Genomic DNA, 19253 nt, shown 5'->3' with positions numbered 1-19253 from the left:
GGTGGTGTTTTGGGGCTTCCTGACCCCTCCAGAGCCCCTCAGCAGGGGATCCATGACCTCCCTGGAAGTCCGGGGCCTGGTAGTTGGGTTTTCTTCAGTTTTGGGTGAATGAATGAGCAAAATAAGGACAAGACCCATGGGCATCTCCCATATGCTTTTTCTTTTTCTTTTCTTTTTTTTTTTTTTTTGAGACGGAGTCTCGCTCTGTCACCCAGGCTGGAGTGCAGTGGCCGGATCTCAGCTCACTGCAAGCTCCGCCTCCCGGGTTCACGCCATTCTCCTGCCTCAGCCTCCCGAGTAGCTGGGACTACAGGCGCCCGCCACCTCGCCCGGCTAGTTTTTTGTATTTTTTAGTAGAGACGGGGGTTTACCGTGTTAGCCAGGATGGTCTCGATCTCCTGACCTTGTGATCCGCCCGTCTCGACCTCCCAAAGTGCTGGGATTACAGGCTTGAGCCACCGCGCCCGGCCTTTTTCTAAGATCGTATTTAAAAATCACGAGGAACTCCTGGATCTTAGTATTTAATGTTCTGAATCCACTGCAGTGATTATTTGTATTGGTGCTCAGATTATCTAATCTTTTTATTATTATTATTATCATTATTATTTGAGACGGAGTCTCGCTCTGTTGCCCAGGCTGGAGTGCAGTGGTGCAATCTCAGCTCACTGCAAGCTCCACCTCCCAGGTTCACGCCATTCTCCTGCCCCAGCCTCCCGAGTAGCTGGGACTACAGGTGACCCACCACCACGCCCGGCTAATTTTTTGTATTTTTTTTAGTAGAGACGGGGAGATTATCTAATCTTGAGTCAGTGGGCGCTTCCACAGGCCAGCACTTAAGTCAGAACAGCACATTGTCCCTAAGCAAACGCCTGTGTCACTGCCACCCACACCAAGGACAGCATGACTGACCCCCAGGGAGCCCCCGTGCCCTCCTTCCCAAACTTTCCGCCCTCCAAGGAAACGCTATCCCGACTCTCAGAGGTTAATTTAGCGCTTAAATATTTTTACACAAAATATAATTTTTGAGAGGCTGCGCCAGTGAATTTCTGCTTGCAGGTAACATAAACGCGTGGAGGAACAAAGACAACTAAACCCGAAACACCCACGGCCACTTCCTTTGTGCTGTCGTGGACTCTGAAGGACGGGCTCTCTTGCATCTCATTTCTGTGGCTTGTCACAAATGCTCCCACCACTAGGCCCATCTGCGGGAGGAAGGGGGTTAACCTCTGAGCCTCCGGAGCCACCCCGCAGCTGCCTAGGGACCCTGAGCCCCAGCTGTAAGGGAGACCTTTGTTAGCCCAAGCATGAGCAACAGCTGTGATGTATGCGCGCCTTCTCCGAGGCCCACTACTGCATCTTCTGAGACTTTGAAATCAACTGTTAGAATGTTTTGGAGAGTGCTTTTCAGGTCTTTTCGAACCCTCTCTTCCTTTCACGTAACCCTTGTCATCTTCCCCACCGCCCCTGACAGACCTCACTATCTCAGGATCACGATGCTGCCCTGATGCACGGCTACATGGCCTCTGTGGACAGCACCCACCAGGAGGATGCCCCATCCCATCCGGAGGTCGCCGCAGCCTCTGCCCCACTGGAGGAAGCTGAGTCAGCCCAGGCATCCCTTGCCCCCAAGCCCCAGGAGGATGAGCTAGACTCCTGGGACTTGGAGAAGGAGCCCCAGGCCATGGCATGGAGCAGCCAGGCCCTGCTGGACCCCGACGGTGATGAGCTGTCAGAGAGCTCCGTGAGTGTCTCGGAGCCAGGCACTGCCAAAAAGCATAAAGGTACCTGCTCCCGAGCCCCCAACCCCGGGCCCCCCACTTGGAGGCTTTGTGCTCATGCTGGCTTCCAAGCTGAAGTCATCTGCTTTCGTTCCCTTTGTCCCCTACAAGCTCCCTCTGGACCTCACCCCCTGCCCTTTCCAGAAACGCCCTGTGCTGACTGTTTGAACCCATGGGGGGCATCTGCAGGTCCTTCTGTGTGAGGGTTAGCATCATCTCTGCATTTGGGGCCAGCGTGTGTCCATGCATAGAGGCCCCTTCCTCAGTCCAGGCTTGCTCCACCTGGCTTCCCGAGGGGTTACCAAGAGCCCTACACGATGATGGGCCACAGAGACTCAGCAAAGCCAGGCAGAGCCTGGGGCTCCTTCCACTGCCAATATGGGCATCTTTGCTCCTTTATGCCTCTCAGAGTCTCCCTGCACCTCAAACAAAACCAGACCTCACCACCTGACCCTAGGAGGTTCTACGGGGAGAGGAGCTCCTGGGAATAATGAATTGATTAACTTAATATGTGGGTGGCGAGGAGGTGATCATTTCATTAGTACTGATTGTTTCCATTAGCCCTGAGTTTCAGTGCTTTAAAACTATAAATTCCTTAAGCGTGTGCAGATTTGCCGAGACAGTGCCTTGGCATGAGTAACCTGAATGTATTTGCTAAGGGCATGTAGTCTAGGGGCTTGGGGTCGGTTCCAGGTGTGAGACTCACCGAGCCTCAGCATCCTCCTCCATAAGATGAGGAGCGTGGCCGCTGCCTGCGCCCACCTGACTCCACCATTTGGGGGACAAAAGGACATCTCAGTGCAGAAGACAGGACTGGCAAGGCAGGCCAAGCTGTGAGCTCAGGTGAAACTCAGCATTAACTCCTGGCTCTGGCTCTTGTGTGGGGCTCCAAAGCTTTCAGCAGAAATCTCAGGATGTCCTAAGACAGTCTGTGTCGGGAAATTGCAGGGGCTCCTTGGGGGAGCTGTGTTAAGCGCTGCTGTCGCTGCCTCTTGTCCTCTGTTCTTGATGCCATAGACCAGTGATTCTCAAGCCCAGCACTTTTTCCCCCAGGGAATATGGCAGTGTCTGGAGACACTGTAGTTGTCATAGCTGGGAGTCTGGGGTGCAACGGGCATCTAGTGAATAGAGGCCAGGGATGCCACTCAACGCCCTGCCGTGCACAGGACACGCCCCCACAAGGCAGCCTCACAGTGCAGCACGCTCTGGTCCCAAATGTCCCTGGTGCCAAAGCTGACAGCGTGTCATGGGCTGGACTGTCCTTGAGTCTGTCCTCGTCCCTTCTCTCCCTGTCTTTGCTTCGTGTCCCTCAGCGATGGCATGGTGGCCGCCCTCTCCTGTGCCCCTGTCCTTACCAATGCAGAGTCGGGATAGGTGCTGGGGGGAAATGGAAAGTTAGAAGAGGAGAGGGAGAAGGAGGAAATTCCTGGATAAGATTTCAGACCCCTTGGATCTGTTTGCCCACTGCCTGGCCTTGGGGCGCTTTATGCACGGATCCCCCTCCACAGAGCTCTTGAGGGCTGTAAGCTGCACACTGACCTCTGCGCTCCTGTGCTCCTGTTAAGAGGCCTTGGCTTGGGTTATGTCAAAGGTGACCTGGTCACCTGACACACACACCTGTGGCCTATTCTTTGTCTTGGAGACGGTGAGTGCTGGGTGAGGCGGGACAAACATGGGTGCATGGTGGTGTAGCTCTTCCTCTCCCTTCCCTGATTCAATGGCCCGTTTCCTCTTGTCCTGGCAGAACCCAACCCCCCATCCGCCCTCCTCATTCCTTCTGAAATGCCAAGCCTAGCTCACCCTGTTCATGCAAAGATCTGTGTTCCTTCACCCAGTCCCTCCTGCTTCTCTCTGTCCGGTTTCCCTTCTGGAGAGTCTTTCCCTGGGTTTCCATCCTTGCTGTGTCACCCACCCTGCTCCTCTCCCTTCACGGGCCAGGTGGATGAGGGGTCCACCCTTTGGGGACTGGGTGTCGGGCAGGTATGCTGGGGGCTGGTGCTGGCCACCTACAGCACAGGCTCAGAGCTCCCCAGAGGCTCAGCAGTTGAGAATGCAGCAGAGAGGCTCAGCCGTGCCGTGCGTTTCACTACTGTGGCCCTACCGCATTGACCCCATGTTTTTGAACAGGACATATTTGGCAGCAGTTTTAAATGTTTCCTTCCAGTGTTTTTAAAGAGACTTGTAATTAGCATCTCTGTGAGATGTTGTCACAGTCTGAGGCGATTCTGTGTTATGGGTGCCAAGTCATTTTCATTTTTTGACCAAACATTTTTCAAAACTGGTAATAGAGGGTGTCGTTTTAAAACTAAAGCTTGTTTTTTTTTTTTTTTTTCGGTTTAAGAACCACCTGTATCTTCTGTCCTGCTAAGGAGTTTGTATTAGGTTTCTGAGAGTGCCTGTGTATTTAGAACCCTCCTGAGGTTCTGCTGGTTGGAAACCAGCCCACACAGGAAATGTATTCCCCAAATTTTGATTTACTTTTAGTTTAAAAAAAGATCAATGAAGTTGGCCACCGTTGTGGATAGAGTCAGCACCACTGAACTGTGTAGGTAGAAATGGTTAAGAGGGTATAGTATGGGTGTGTTACCACAAGCAAGAACAAAAGTTTCAAGGGAGGTTTTGGGAAAAACACTTGAACAGTAAGAAACCTTGCCAAATACCCTGCACAGCGGCGTCCCGTGTGCGTGTGGTGTCTGTAGATGGCTCAGAACCCTTACCCACGTCCACTCTGATGTTGCTCTTGCATAATTCTTTCTGCCTCTTACTTCTCTTCATCTCATGCTCATTCCCTTTAACTTAAGAGGATCACTATGCCAACCAGAATTAATTGCCTGCACAGTAAGTTATTTTTGTCTTATTTTTTTCAATTACACGTAGCCATCCTAGGAGTGCAGCCTGTAGCTCAGCAGCCAGCCAACCTGCCTGCCTCGTGTTCCCTCCCGTCTCCGCCTTTCCCCTCCTAGGTTGCTAGTTCCCCGTGTTCCTCCTGAAACTGCTCTGGCTGAGGTTGTACAGTGCCTATCGGGTGAGGGCGCTCGCTCTGGTACCTGATGTGACCCGGCGACCTCGCTGTGACACCCACAGGAAGAGGCTGATTCCCTTTTTCATCCTCCAGAGCTAAAAAGTAGTCACTTCTATCCATGGACCATCTGTGGTTCCAGTTGAAATCTGATGCTGTTCTTGGGAAGCCAAAGACAATTTTTTTCTTCTTCTGGTCATTGTTTTTCCCATCTGCTGGGTTTTAAGACAGATCCTTCAATTAACTATATCTGTTAGACTCTGTAGAGACAAATAGGAATACATTTGGAAATATTTATGACATTAGAGCTATAATTTAGATGATGTTTAAATTCTTTCCTGTATTTGTTTATACTTCAGCCTTCTCGTGATTTTTTAAACTTTGTTAGAACCAGGGAAGGACTTTTTTCTTCTCCCTGTCTCCCATTTAAAATCTTGGTTACTTGCCTCAAATTTCACATAACCACTCCCCAGATTATCTTCAGGAATCTTGAAGCTTGTGGGTGAGGTCTAAATTTTGCTTCTTGCTGTTGGCGTAGAGAAGGTAGCCTGGAGTCAAGTAGTCAGGCTTCCTGAAATCAATATGGCGCCAGCTATTCTTGCCCGTGGCGTGAACTTCATTATCAGCAAAAGGCAACAGTTTCTGCAGGCTCAAAGTCAAGCAGATGATGTGCTTGGTCCAGATCATCCAGATGGTCTGATGATCCAGACCATCAGTTCCTGGATCAGTCAGGGTCCTCCAGAGAAGCAGAACCCATAGGTTACATATTTAAGGAACTGACTCATGAGATTGACAGGTCTGAAATCTGCAGGGCAGGCGGCAGGCCACAGACCCCGGCAAGAGCTGATGCTTTAGTCTTGAGGCAGAATTTCTTCCTCCCTGGAAAACCAGTGTTTGCGCTTAGGGCCTTCAGCTGATTGGACGAGGCCTACCCACATTCTCCAGGATAATCTCCTTTCCTTAAAGTCCACTGGCTGGGGTTGTTAACCACATCTACACAGTGCCTTCCCAGCCGCACCTCAGTTCGTGTTCTGTTGAATCTCTGGGTGCTGCGGCCAGGTTGACACAGCGACACTTCACAGGCTTGCTCATCGAGGTGGGCAGACTGGTACATTCCAGGTGGGCAGACTGGTACATTCCATACGGGTTTACTGCCCAGCAGACAAGAGCGTGCTCCAGTCTCAGCCCTGTCCCTCACAACCACCGTGGGGCGGCTATTTAGTGTGCACTGGCAAATCCGGGGCCGTGTTCTCCCTGCATCGTTTACCCAAAAGGTGACAGTGAACAATCTGCTTCCAAGTCAAGACAGGCTTTCCCATTGCTATCGAGAAAGGGAATGGAATGGCCTCCATCCGTGTGGTGGTCCTTCATGGCTGACGATGAGTCTGCCTGAGATGAGTCTGCCTGAGATGAGTCTGCGTGGCTGGAATCCTCTCCTCCCCCGCCCCTGCATGCCTCTCTGGAGACGCAACTCATTCTGGGAATCCTGCCCAAGTCCTTGCTGGATTAGGGGACTTTGCTCCGTGAGACCCCAAGGGCTTTGATGTATCCACACTCTCTGGAGTCTCCTCCCCAGGGGCCACAGACTTGCCCATTTTTCCAGACACCTGGCTGGCCACTTCTCAGACGCCATCCGTAGCAGCACGGAAGAGCAGGGCCTGGGAACATGAACTGCAGAGCCAGAAAGCCCAGTGTTACACACCCGCCCCGTTAGTGTGCGACCCCAAGACAGCCACCTCTCCAAACCTTACAGCTTCCTCATGTGTCCCTACAGAGTCTAGCAGACATAAATAGCTAATTAAGGAATCTATCTTAAAATCCCATAGGTAAGAAAACAGTGACCAAAAGCAACCCTAAAAATAGTAGGGATCAGGCCTCCTTCCTCAGAGGCAGCTGGGGGATATCATTGAGGGTCCAGTCTACAGAACTGCAAACCTCAGTCCCCACCCGCACATGACCATCCCCTGTATGAGAAGTTGATGCCATCCCCCTAGAAACTGTGACAAATTACCAGGTTAGGGGAAAGTGCAAGTCACACAAATGATTTCGGGAAGATTTGCACACGGGCACATATGACCATAATCTGGTTTCTGGCATTGATGTTGAACTATGAAATTCAACAAAACAGGCCAGGAGCGGTAGCTCACACCTGTAATCCCAGCACTTTGGGAGGCCAAGGCAGGTGGATCATGAGGTCAGGAGTTTGAGACCAGCCTGGCCAACATGGAGAAACCCCGTCTCTACTAAAAATACAAAATTAGCCGGGGGTGGTGGCTCGCACCTGTAATCCCAGCTACTCGGGAGGCTGAGGCAGAAGAGTCACTTGAGCTTGGGAGGTGGAGGTTGCAGTGAGCTGAGATCACGCCACGGCACTCCAGCCTGGGCAACAGAGTGAGACTCCGTCTCAAAAAAAAGAAATTTAACAAAACAGCAGACATGCTCTGGAAAGCGTTAGTGAAGATGGAAAAACAGAAAATAACCTTGTTACCAGCCCCTCGGGGTGGGGTGTGGCCCATGGAAGAGGTATAGGGCTCCCTGGGGCGGGGATCTGCCGCCAAAACAAGTTAGTCCCTCAGGGTCTGGACAGACAACAGGCTGGAGCCAGTAGTGAGGTTAAAACAAACATGCCGTGCCAATCTTTCTTGTCTACCATCTTTTTACATGCAGGCTGCAATCCTTGCTATTTTGTCTTAATATGCCAAGAATTAGAATTTTAGGCAGTTTTTATTTTTATTCTTTTATTTTATTTTATTTTGAGACAGGGTCTTGTTCTGTCACCCAGACTGGAGTGCAGTGGCAAGATCATAGCTCATTGCAGTCTCAAATTCTTGTGCTCAAGTAAAACACCTGCCTCAGCCTCCCAGGTTTAGGCACTTGTAGTTCGATTTCCCTTGCATAACTTAAAGTAACTGCTTGAAAATGTGCATATCCCATTTTATTTTTTTTTTTAAAGTTTAATTTTTTTATTTTTATTTTTTAAATAGAGATGGGGTCTTGTTATGTCACCTAGGCTAGTCTCCAATTCCTGGGCTCAGGGGATTCTCCAGACCTCAGACTCCTAAAGTGCTGGGATTACAGGGCTGAGCCACCGTGTCCAACTCCTATTCCTGTTCTGAGGTCTTTTGAACACAGCCGTGCCTTGCCTGTCTGCACACCCCACTTCCCTCTTAACCTGGGCACACCGCGCGTCTCTGGCATGGTGTGGGGCCCTGCGGGTGGGCTGCGTCAGCTTCTCCCCACACAACCCTGTGGTCTGCAGGCCCCCAGAGTGAAGCGTGAAGGAGCATGAGCAGCAGCACACAGGAGAGCAGGTACGGTGCCCGTGTCCTTGGCCCTGGCCTGCCCCTGCGTTGTCTGCTGTGGCCTCCGGGTGCTCTAAGCACTAGTGGTATTTTGGCCAGACCTGGGCTAGCAGTGGGCAACCCCAGCTACATGTTTGAAATACCTGGGATCTTTTGAAAAATGCTCATGCCCGGTGTCCCCAGACCCCCATCATGCCAGATTCTCCAGGAAGGGCCTGCCCGCCTGTAGTCCTTAGAGGCCGGCTGATTTGAGGGCTTGGGGCTGAGGACACTGCTCCACTGTCCTCTCCACTCCCCCACTCCTCCACGTGTCTGCCTGGGTTCTGAGGACTGAACAGGAAGACATGGTGGGCGTTCCTGGATCCTTAAGCCAAATGTACCCCCTCTCCTCCCAGGGCTGTATCCAAGTACCACAAACGGTGTTTTCAACACCAGGAGCACTGATTCTCTCCCTGTTCTGGAGGCTGGAAGTCTGAGCTGCTGGTGCTAGCAGCGCCACCCCTTCTGAGGCCCTGTGGGAAAGCCTGCTCCTGCCTCTCCAGCTCCTGACAGCTGCTGACAACCTTTGGCGCTCCTTGGCTTGTAGAAGCATCACCCTGTGCCCCGCTTTCATCTTCATGTGGCGTCCTTCCTGTGACCCTTCACAATGTCTTCCCCTGTGTGTCTGTCTCTGTTTCTAAATTCCCCCTTTTGATAAGGACAGCAGGCATATTGGATCACGGGCCACCCCGATGATCTAATTTTAACTTGATGACTTCTGCAAAGACCCCGTCTCCAAATAAGGTCACATTCTGTGAAGTACTGGGGGTTAGGACTGTAACATATGAATTTGGGTGGGGGTGGGGGAGCCAAGTTCAGCCCATAACGGTGTCCCTGCTCATACCTCAGGCCTGACTCCAGACCCCAGGCCAGCTTCAGTACAGGGATGCCTATGAAATGGACTTTGGAGATGGAGCAGGAAGGAACCTCTCACTGCTGGGGGTTCTGAGACCTTGGCTCTGTGGTTGATTTGAGGGATGGGTTGCTGTTCCCTCCCGCTAGGCCTCCATTCCCCCTGGGAAGTGAAGGGGGTGACGTTGGAGCAGTCCAGGTGAAGCTGTTGGATCCACCTTTCCTCTCCCCTGTTCCACCTGAGAGCCCATGTCTATAGGCCCTTCAGGGCCTCCAAGGTGAGCCTAAAGCAGAGCTTCAAGGCAGGTGCCTACAGATCAGAAATACCATGAGGGTCCCCCTCATCCCCCAACCTCAGGTCACCTGGTGGTCTCAGAGCCCCCTGACAGCTGGGGGTTCCTCTTCCTGGGAGCCCCTATCACCATGCCCAGGGCATTTCCCCAGCAGGTGCCATCTGATACAACAGGCAGTTAGCCACATCGGCACTACTGCATCTGCCCCACTGGCCAAACTCCAAAGCCATGTCCAGTTGGGGGTCATTATCCAGCCGTCAGAACATGCCCTGCTGATGGCTGGTTTTTCACGACGTGCTGCATTTTTCAGGGACGTGAATCACTCCAGGAACTGACACTGATGTCCCACAGGTGTACCATTAGGCCTGCGGACAACAGGGACGTCATTTACACGTTGATACTACTTACCCTCCTTTTTTATTCCTTTTCCAGCAACCTGCGCACAGGCTCCTAACTTTAGATCACTGTAAAAAAAATGTCCAAACGATACATCATAAGAAGTGATTTGGTTGTATTGAGAGAGTCAAGTTTTTAAAAAAATGATGGCCGCTTTGATCAAATTAAATACAGTTCATTGCGGCCCTTCCTCTTCTCAGTTTCTGTCCTGTATGTAACCTGGGCAGAGCAGATGGGACACAGTAGTTCGTGCTTAAAGTCAGGCTCAGGGGCACACGCTTCTTTCCCCATAGTAGGCTTTGATTATACAAAGATTCATAGGCAGGTCTAGGTCAGGTTTCTCCGACTGCCCTCAGATGCCACAACTGTTGGTGTGCATTTCATTTAGAAGAGGAAATTGATCTTCTTCATCCCCTCCTTTAACCTCCTCAACATGGGTGGCGATTTGCATATGTCATGGCTGTTGAGATGTTTATTGGATATGTCTATCACAAAGGGAATAAATTATCACATTAAGAATAAAGCTCCTCTTCATGATGATCAGACCTGTCTTCTTTCAAAGTCATTACCACCTACATGCAAGTGGTAATGAATTTCACAGGCTGGACTGAAATGCTTACTCCCTCAACCTTGTCAGCCTTGGTTAATAGGATGTTAAACTAATTTGTGAAAAAGCAAATTAGTGGGCTCTTGCACCCGCTGCATTAGCTCATACTTGATTTTTAAGGAATCATTGCTGTTGAAATTATTGTTGCTGCTGCTGCTAATTTTTTTCTATTCTATATTCTACTACTTGATGGATATCTATATCCAGATAAGTATCTGTATATAAAGATCTATCTGTAAACATAGATCAAACGACACAAAATTGAGGTTTTGTAGGCCAAATATGCCCAAGTGACAAACTTCAGATGGCATGGCCTAATAGATATGATAGGATCTGGAATTATTTTTTAATAAAATCTTATTCCCAAAAGAGCAACTATTATTTAACATTCCTAAGAAAGTGAATGCCATTGTTCTCAGGGTCTTAATTGGGTTTTATGAGTGTGATGATCCTTTCTGGGGCACAGTACTGCTTTGCCACCTACACCTTTCCTAATGAGGGGAAGTGGGTGGCACAGAGGGGACCCAGGTGTCCTTGGTGTCCCAACTGAGGCAACAGCTGTCTGCCTCCATTTGATCTGATAGAAAATCAGGGATATAAGCCAGGTGTGATGACTCACGCCTGTAATCCTAGCTCCCAGCGCTTTGGGAGGCTGAGGGTCGTGAATCACCTGAGGTCAGGAGTTCAAGACCAGCCTGACCAACATGGTGAAACCCTGTCTCTACTAGAAATACAAAAAATTAGCTAGGCGTGGTGGTGCGCACCTGTAATCCCAGCCATTTGGGAGGCTGAGGCAGGAGAATCGCTTGAACCTGGAGGTGGAGGTTGCAGTGAGCCAAGATCACACACACCACCGCACTCCAGCCTGGGTGACAGACAGCAAGACTCCATCCCCCCAAAAAATCAGGAATATAAATACCATCCTTGGAAAGGGATATCAACCAATAGTCCAGGCTTTACTGCTTCTACTGTTATAATCTCCTTTCCATTTCATCTTGAAAAATCTCGTTTTGTACAAGCCGGATTCCAGTTGTTTTTTTCTCATGCAGATAGTGACAGCAGCACATTGAAGTAGTAAACCGGCCCTTTGTTAGAGGCATTCGAGCCTCCTTTTCCCTTTGTCCCATTGGAGCAGTCATTCAGCCCCTCATTCCCCGCCCACTTGACCAGCCCCTGTGCTTCCCTCTTCCAGGAGGAATTCTAAGGAAAGGGGCAAAGCTGTTCTTCCGCCGGCGGCATCAACAGAAAGACCCGGGCATGAGTCAGTCACACAATGACCTTGTGTTCCTGGAGCAGCCAGAGGGTTCCCGGAGGAAAGGCGTCACCCTCACCAGGATCCTGAACAAGAAGCTGCTCTCCAGGCACAGAAACAAGAACACCATGAATGGTGCCCCCGTGGAGCCCTGCACATAGCGCCTGAGGTCATCACCTCCAAGCCAGAAGACGTGCACCCGCGTTAACTACCCTCACCAGGATGCAGCCAGTGTGCCCGCCAGATGTCCAGATGCCCCGCTTGTCTTGCTGGGTTTCTTCCAACCATCTAGTCTTTTAAAGGGAAAACAAAATCTGAGTCTCCAGCCAGGAGGTTTCCCCCAGAGAGGATAAAATGCCCAACTCGCCACCAGATGCCAAATGAGACTTGACAGCCACAAAGCTTGGGCTGTGCTCAAAGCTAAGAGTTAGGGTTCAATATTAGAAGGAGATTAACATTATAAGTGAAATAATATACTCTAATGGATTGTGGAGGGCAGGTTTGAGGGACTCAGTTTACCTATTCTACACTAACAAGTGTTGTTTTTGGTCCATGCCTGGACCATGTCACAAAACGGAGGTACCCCGCTGTGCTGTCACTGTGAATGGAAAGGGTGGGCCACCTCTCCTCATCTGCTGCTTGGAATAAAAAATGCAGCTGGCCCTGTGTACAGGGAAGTGGAACATAGACAGGATGTGGATAAACAGAGAAATTTTGATAGGAATGGAGACGCTATGACAGATGTAGGAAGTCATCTACCTTTGATATTAGCCATAGAACTTGAACACTAACTATATCCTATGCATAGTATGCAGAACACTTTTCTAAGTTTACTTTGAGCCTACTTGCAAGTGGAAGATACATATATATTCTCACATGGTTTTTACATTTTTCTCTATTGTGTTAAAAGCTCTAATAATACTAGTGGAGAAGTTGACATCCAAGTTTTTTTTTTCTTCCGCCTGTCATACTTGCTAAACAAGAGCACAGCAGGCCTGTCGGATGAAGTCAGGAGCCATACGTGACCGCTCGTACAACACGGTAACCAAACACACACATGGATTTTGCCAAATGCTGCCAGTAGCCAAAACAAAGTCCTTTTAGGGCAATGGAGGAAATTATTTTGTGTCTCAGGTGTCAGTCTTTGGAATGGAAGTTTAGTAACAAATGGGCCAAACTTGCAGGAAATTCCTTCTATGCGCGCTTCAGAATTTTGCTGTGAACAGTCCTCGGGGACGCAGGTTGGGTGCCCTTGTTTGGGTTTGTTTTGGTGGAAAACGTGATCACCTGGCACACCATTTGAATATCCCTAAGTATCATTGCAGTCGCTTTCCTCATCCGTTGCCTTTCCGTTTCAGTTCATTCACAGATTTCACTTTGGTCTGCCCTGAATGTGCCACTGCCAGTAGACATGCTGGTGAACGAACAGTCATCACTGGGGTGAAGTGTTTTTGACAGTTTAATATGATTCACTTTTCTCCAAAGAGATGTAAAAGGCCGTTATGAAAGCTTGACTTCTGTCATGGAGACGGAAATGGGCGAGATTCCTTCCGTAGGCTCTTTTGTTAATCCTTAAACATGAACTATTTCGGGGGTAATAGAGCCACTGGTAAGTCAAAAGCTATATAAAACCAAAATTATAGGATTTTTTCTTTTGTAGTGAAAACCTGTATAAAACCAAAATTATGGGATTTTTTTTCTTCTTTTTTAGGGGAGAGATTAGAAAACAACATTAGGAATTTCACTTTAAAATGCGCATTACAAATTTCTTAGGTGTTCCAGGAGTTATCAAGTGACTTTAAAATGACTTTTTCAACCTGCTTTGTTTTCAAAAATTATATTCCAGTTTTAATCATTGTAAAAAAAAAAAAAAAGCACCTGGAGTTTCAAAATATGGTGAAATACTTTACCAAGTTTCTGTCCCCAAAGTCCAGGGGATCATGCTAGGGTCTTTTGGGGAACAGATGGGACAGATGTTTCACTGAGTGTTACTTGAACTTTTATTGCTCTTGGCCGTTGTGGTACAAAGGCCTGGACATATAAGAATTCCTAGGAGAATCATTATGTTGTCAGATTTTCGGGGAACTTGATGAGGAGTTTTACATTGTTCTTGTTCTTTTTTATTTGATTTTGGAATTCAGGTGTACTCTATTCAAGTGCGAGGAGATCAGAAGTTTTTTTTAATTTTTTTATTTAAAAAATGTTTTTTTCGAGACGGAATTTCACTCTGTTGCCCAGGCTGGAGTGCAGTGGCGGCTCACTGCAACCTCTGCCTTCTGGGTTCAAGCGATTCTCCTGCCTCAGCCTCCCAAGTAGCTGGGATTACAGGCGCCGCCACCACGCCCGGCTAACTTATTTGTATTTAGTAGAGATGGAGTTTCACCATGTTGGTCAGGCTGGTCTCGAACTCCTGACCTCAGGTGATCCATCCACCTTGGCCTCCCAAAGTTCTGGGATTATAGGCATGAACCACCATGCCGGCCCCGGAATTTTGTATTAAGCCTTCTTGCTCTTAAGAAAAAAAAAAATAGTTTTTAACTATTCCATTTCCAGATGAATCCCATGAGCATTGCTTACTGTTGAATACCTAGGTCTAGGGCTCTGCTTCCTATAGACACACTCATGTTGTCTCCATCCAATGGCCTTTTCTGAAGTTACAGAAAACACCAATGTGGGAGGGAGTTTATGAAGCAAAGGCAAAGGAAAGACGTAGGCTGGCTTCAGGGTAGCCCCGTGAGAAATGGGCTGTATTGATACTGTGACTGTTTGTTTCCCAAGCTGTTTTATACAGGTTTTTTTTTTCATGGTGTAGGGTATTTATGATAAAGTAAATGTTGTGAAGGTTAAAGATAAATTAAGATTATCCACCAAATGCTAAAAATACTGACGTGTAAATCACCTTTATCGTCTCACCTCTTCTACGAGCTTTTGCGGCTTGAGGGCTTTTGTTTTTGGCTTTTGTCTGGATGAAAGTTTTGCCGAGTGGTGTTTTAAAAGCGATTCCTCATGAACACTAAGATTAACTGTGTCTGTATCTCTGGAACTGGGTGCTCATGTTGGTTTTAATGAGCTTGCAACCCTTCCCCGTTTGCTAAGGAGGTGCCTCTGTTCTTTGTGGAGGAGTGAAATGGAGCTTTAAGTGTGTGTGTGTGGTATGTGTGTCTGCACACAGGTGTGTGTTATTGTAGCAATAACAAAAGTAGCCATCTTCTTGTTCCTGCTGAAAACCTGCTGTGAGAGTTTTGACAGAGCAATTTATTTTAATCAAGTTTCAAGTCTGAGTTCAAAACCAGCCCCGATCCCTTATGACCGAGGGCCACTCAGTGGCACCTTGGTGCCCATTTAGATTTTTGCTTGGGTTTTACTGGCCACCTCTATAGACGAGAGTTGCAAAGTTGCTTTGAGCAGAGAGGGAAAGATTAATGTACACTGCTGGCGACCGAAGGCCGGTGTTTCCGGGTAATAATCTCACGGCTCTTGATCTGGAAACTTCAGAGTCCAAATTGGTGGACGGTGGAAGTCAGGACATGTATCTCTGTCCGATGGAAAACAGACCTCGGGGCTGGCATAAACCCTGCTGCCAGGCCCTCTCCCCACTGCCCCAAACCGGCCCAGACACGATGACCAAAGCAGCCTGCACAGGGCGAGGCCCCTGCGGAATCCTGCAGAGCAAACTCAGGTTACCTCGGGTCCATGACTATTTGCATTGGAAACGCAGTACACTGCCCCGTTCTCTCAGCAGCTGGGCAGTAGTGCACCATTCATCACTGAGGCTTGTGGTTTGTCGTTTACCACTGTTATGTCAAAACTGCATTGTAAAAAGAGAAGAAAATGGCAGGTTTTCCAGGTCTGCGGAAGGGTTTGGCCTGACACTGGAGTGCGGTGATGAACTTACGTGACAATGATTGTACTCCTCAATAGCACTTTAAATGCCGAAGACAGTCCTGCACCAAGCCTGCGCACGGGCTTGGGTGGGTTCCTTTGGAGATGTGGCTGGAACACAAACAATCTTTGAAGAAATAAATGTGCACACAGAACACTACACGCTGAGTTGTTTTTCCTGAGTCCTGTTCTGTCTTAGAAGTCTCAGGGTCTTCTCTGAGCATCCCTTTCATCAGGTCACTGCAAGTGACCAACCATCACAGCCAATTAACGTAAAAGAAGAGGCAGGCTGGGCGCGGTGGCTCGTGCCTGTAAATCCCAGCACTTTGGGAGGCTGAGGCAAGGGATCACTTGAGTTTAGGAGTTTGAGACCAGCCTGGCCAACATGGTGAAACCCCGTTTCTACTAAAAATACAAAAATTAGTGTTAGTGGTGGTGCATGCCTGTAGTCCCAGCTACTTGGGAGGCTGAGACAGGAGAATAACTTGAACGCAGGAGGCAGAGGTTGTAGTGAGCCAAGATCGTGCCGTCACATCACTGCACTCCAGCCTGGGCAACAGAGCAAGACTCCCGTCTCAAAATAAATAAATAAATGAAAATTTAAAAATAAAAGTAAAAGAAGAGGTGGATATTGCCTTGCGCTTGCTTAGTCCTTGCTTGGTTCTTTGCAAAGGACTTTCCTAACGGGCTTCTTACATGATGTTAAGCTGTTTAGCGTTCTTTCTAGGCCTGGGGCTAAAATCATTAACTATAGAAAGTATTTCCAGGGGGCCGGGCGCGGTGGCTCACACTTGTAATCCCAGCACTTTAGGAGGCCGAGGTGGGCAGATCATCTGAGGTCAGGAGTTCGAGACCATCCTGGCCAACGTGGTGAAACCCCATCTCTGGGCTTGGCGGCACTCACCTGTAATCCCAGCTACTTGGGAGGCTGAGGCAGGAGAACTGCTTGAACCTGGGAGGCGGAGGTTGCAGTGAGGCAAGATTGCGCCATTGCACTCCAGCCTGGGTGACAGAGTGAGACTCTGTCTCAAAAAAAATTCCAGTGACCCTTGGGTCAGGGTAACTGTGGATGCTACATGTCAGGGACTGTTGGCCTGGACTCCCCCAGCGGCAGAGCCCAGCATACGGTGGCCTGAGGGTGACACACGGGAAGTGCCAACAGAGTGCCGAAGTCCGGCGAGGGAGTGGAATGGGGGTGAAGCCCACACGAGGGTGTGTGTCAGGTGGTCCACCCCTGAAGAGCAGCTGTGTCCCCACGCCATCCACAGGGACCTTCTGAGGAGCTCTCTTCACTTGGCATCGGGGGACGCGCTCATCCATCCTTGGACTTCACTGTCCATTCCCCACCGCAGTGAGTGGCCCAGGCACATGCAGAGGGGGACGGGGGGACAGGTATCTGGCTCAGCCACAGGTGGAACGGTGTCTGCTCTTGCCTGGGGCTCACGGTGGTTCTGGGATGGAGGCGATGGAGTCGGGTCGGAGTCGGGTCACAAACGTGTCCTGCGGGCCCCATGCAGGCATCTTGCCTCCTTTGTAGGCATCAGTGCCTGTGGTCTCCCTCAGTCTTCATTCCCCCTGCGGTGCCCAGACAGCAGAGCACGTGGAGAGCTGGTGTCCTGGAGGAAGCTACTGGACAGGCCCAGCCTCCTGCCCCCACACCGCCCACCCCTCCTCTCAGCTGTCCCGCCCACTCACTGATACTTCCCAGCTGGGTTCCAGGTCATCTGCTCCATTTCCTGGGCACCGCAAGGTGGTGATGGCAGTGCCTGTTGTTTGGAGTTAGAAGTGGTTCAGAACCCAGTGATGGAACTGCTGCTTCCTCTGTGTGGCCAGCGGGACCCACTTTGTGCTGATCCTCCAGGAGGAGGCTGGACGGAGTTGCTGGAGGCCAAGCTTGTCCTAATTTGTCAACTTTCCTAAGCTGATCACCTCCAGGTGAGCACTGTGTTCTTGCGAATGCGTCTCCACTGCCCAGGTTAATCCAACTCAACCACCCTCGGTCATTCTGGGTGCGCATCCTCGTGCCCAGCAGTTCACACTCACTCTTCGAATGGTCTAACCCAACTCAAGCCCTGCCTTCCCCACGAAGGAGCTTCTCTGCAGGCTGTGGAATCGGCGTGCTTGCAGGGGCGTGGTTCAGGCCTCCAGCTCTCCGGCTTCGCTGTCCTGCATTGCTCTCATTTCCTATATCCCCCGGGGCTTCGTACAGTCACTGCCCACCTAGCAGAGCAAGGACAAAGGTCAGCTGATGACCCTTACGTGACCACAGACAGCAGCTTTGTTTCCATTCACCTCACCACCCCCCCCACCGAGGACCCGGTGCTGGTGGCAGAGCAGGACACTGGAGGGGATGACCACATGCTGTTTTGACCTTGGCACCCCTACAAAGCCAGGGTGGTGTGTGTATGTCAATAAAGTTTATTTTTAAAATGCAGATCACTCACCAAAGGGGCTAGACACTAGGATGGCTGACATCGCACAGTGCTCCCCCTAGAGAGAAAGCTGCTGAGGCCGGACCCTCCTCCCAATGATGACCTAGAAACATCAGCTTTCCTCCACTGCCCTTCCCCAGCTCCACACTGCGACGGTCCACAGTGGAAACTACGAGTCACACCCCGCTGTAACAGGCATTCAAAACTAGTTGCCTATGTATTTATAGATCTATATTAACATCATTGATATTTATAAAGTTGGATGTGCAGGGATCTTGGGCACCTTAATAGAAGGGTTATCAGCTGGTGATCATCATTGCTGTACCAGGTGGAGCATTGCACTAAGCCCAGGGGATTTATTTTATTTTTTTATTTTTTTACTTTTTTGAGACGGAGTCTCGCTCTGTAGCCCGGGCTGGAGTGCAGTGGCCGGATCTCAGCTCACTGCAAGTTCTGCCTCCCGGGTTTGTGCCATTCTCCTGCCTCAGCCTCCGGAGTAGCTGGGACTACAGGCACCCGCCACCTCGCCCGGCTAGATTTTGTATTTTTTTAGTAGAGACGGGGTTTCATCGTGTTAGCCAGGATGGTCTCGATCTCCTGACCTCGTGATCCGCCTGTCTCGGCCTCCCAAAGTGCTGGGATTACAGGCTTGAGCCACCGCGCCCGGCCGGGATTTATTAATTTATAGTCTAGTTCGGTAGCAAGCATAGCTTTTATAAAAGGCCAGGCACGGTGGCTCACGCCTGTAATTCCAGCACTTTAGGAGGCCAAAGGCGGGTGGATCACCTGAGGTCAGGAGTTCAAGACTAGCCTGGCCAACATGGTAAAACCCCGTCTCTACCAAAAATACAAAAATTAGCCAGGTGTGATGGTGCATGCCTATAATCCCAGCTACTTGGGAGGCTGAGGCAGGAGAATCGCTTGAACCTGGGAGGCAGAGGTTACAGTGAGCCGAGATCACGCCATTGCACTCCAGCCTGGGCGACAGAGTGAGACTCCATCTCAAATAAATAAATAAAATAAAGTTAGAGAAAGACTTGAGATCACAACAATAGCTAATAATAATTTCACACTCACTATGTGACAAGAATTTTTTAAATAGTTTTATATGTAGTGCCTCATATATTCTCTGAAACAACTCCATGAGGCATGATCTATTTCAGCTTTACAGGTTAAGAAACTGAGGCACAGAGAGGTTAAGTAACTTGCCCAAGCTGACAGCTGGCTAGACCAGAATTTGAGCACTGGCTGTTTGCCTGGAGAACCTCTGCTCACAGCCGGGAGTCTCTGGCTCTGCCTGTGTCAATTGGAGAGAGTAAGGACTACGGCGCTCTCTCTCGCGCTATCTCTCTCTCTCTCTCTCTCTCTCTCTCTCTCTCTCTCTATATATATATATATATA

The 19253-nt window shown here is 49.6% G+C and overlaps 1 protein-coding gene across 2 annotated transcripts in view; it reads left to right on the top strand.

Annotated features, from left to right (window-relative positions):
• C2CD2 (C2 calcium dependent domain containing 2) overlaps nucleotides 1-13485 on the top strand; it is a 70117-nt gene extending 56632 nt beyond the window's left edge. For both annotated transcript variants that reach the window (XM_017855196.1, XM_017855195.1), the window contains exons 13-14: nucleotides 1472-1781; nucleotides 11479-13485. In XM_017855196.1, coding sequence (XP_017710685.1) covers nucleotides 1472-1781; nucleotides 11479-11699 — 531 coding nt within the window. In that variant the 3' untranslated portion in view covers nucleotides 11700-13485. The remainder of the gene's footprint in view (nucleotides 1-1471; nucleotides 1782-11478) is intronic.
• Nucleotides 13486-19253: the final 5768 nt, after the last annotated feature.

Source organism: Rhinopithecus bieti, unplaced genomic scaffold (assembly GCF_001698545.2).
Source record: "Rhinopithecus bieti isolate Rb0 unplaced genomic scaffold, ASM169854v2 scaffold_40803, whole genome shotgun sequence".
NCBI classification, from domain to species: domain Eukaryota; kingdom Metazoa; phylum Chordata; class Mammalia; order Primates; family Cercopithecidae; genus Rhinopithecus; species Rhinopithecus bieti.
This window is presented reverse-complemented; position numbering and strand designations above follow the sequence as displayed.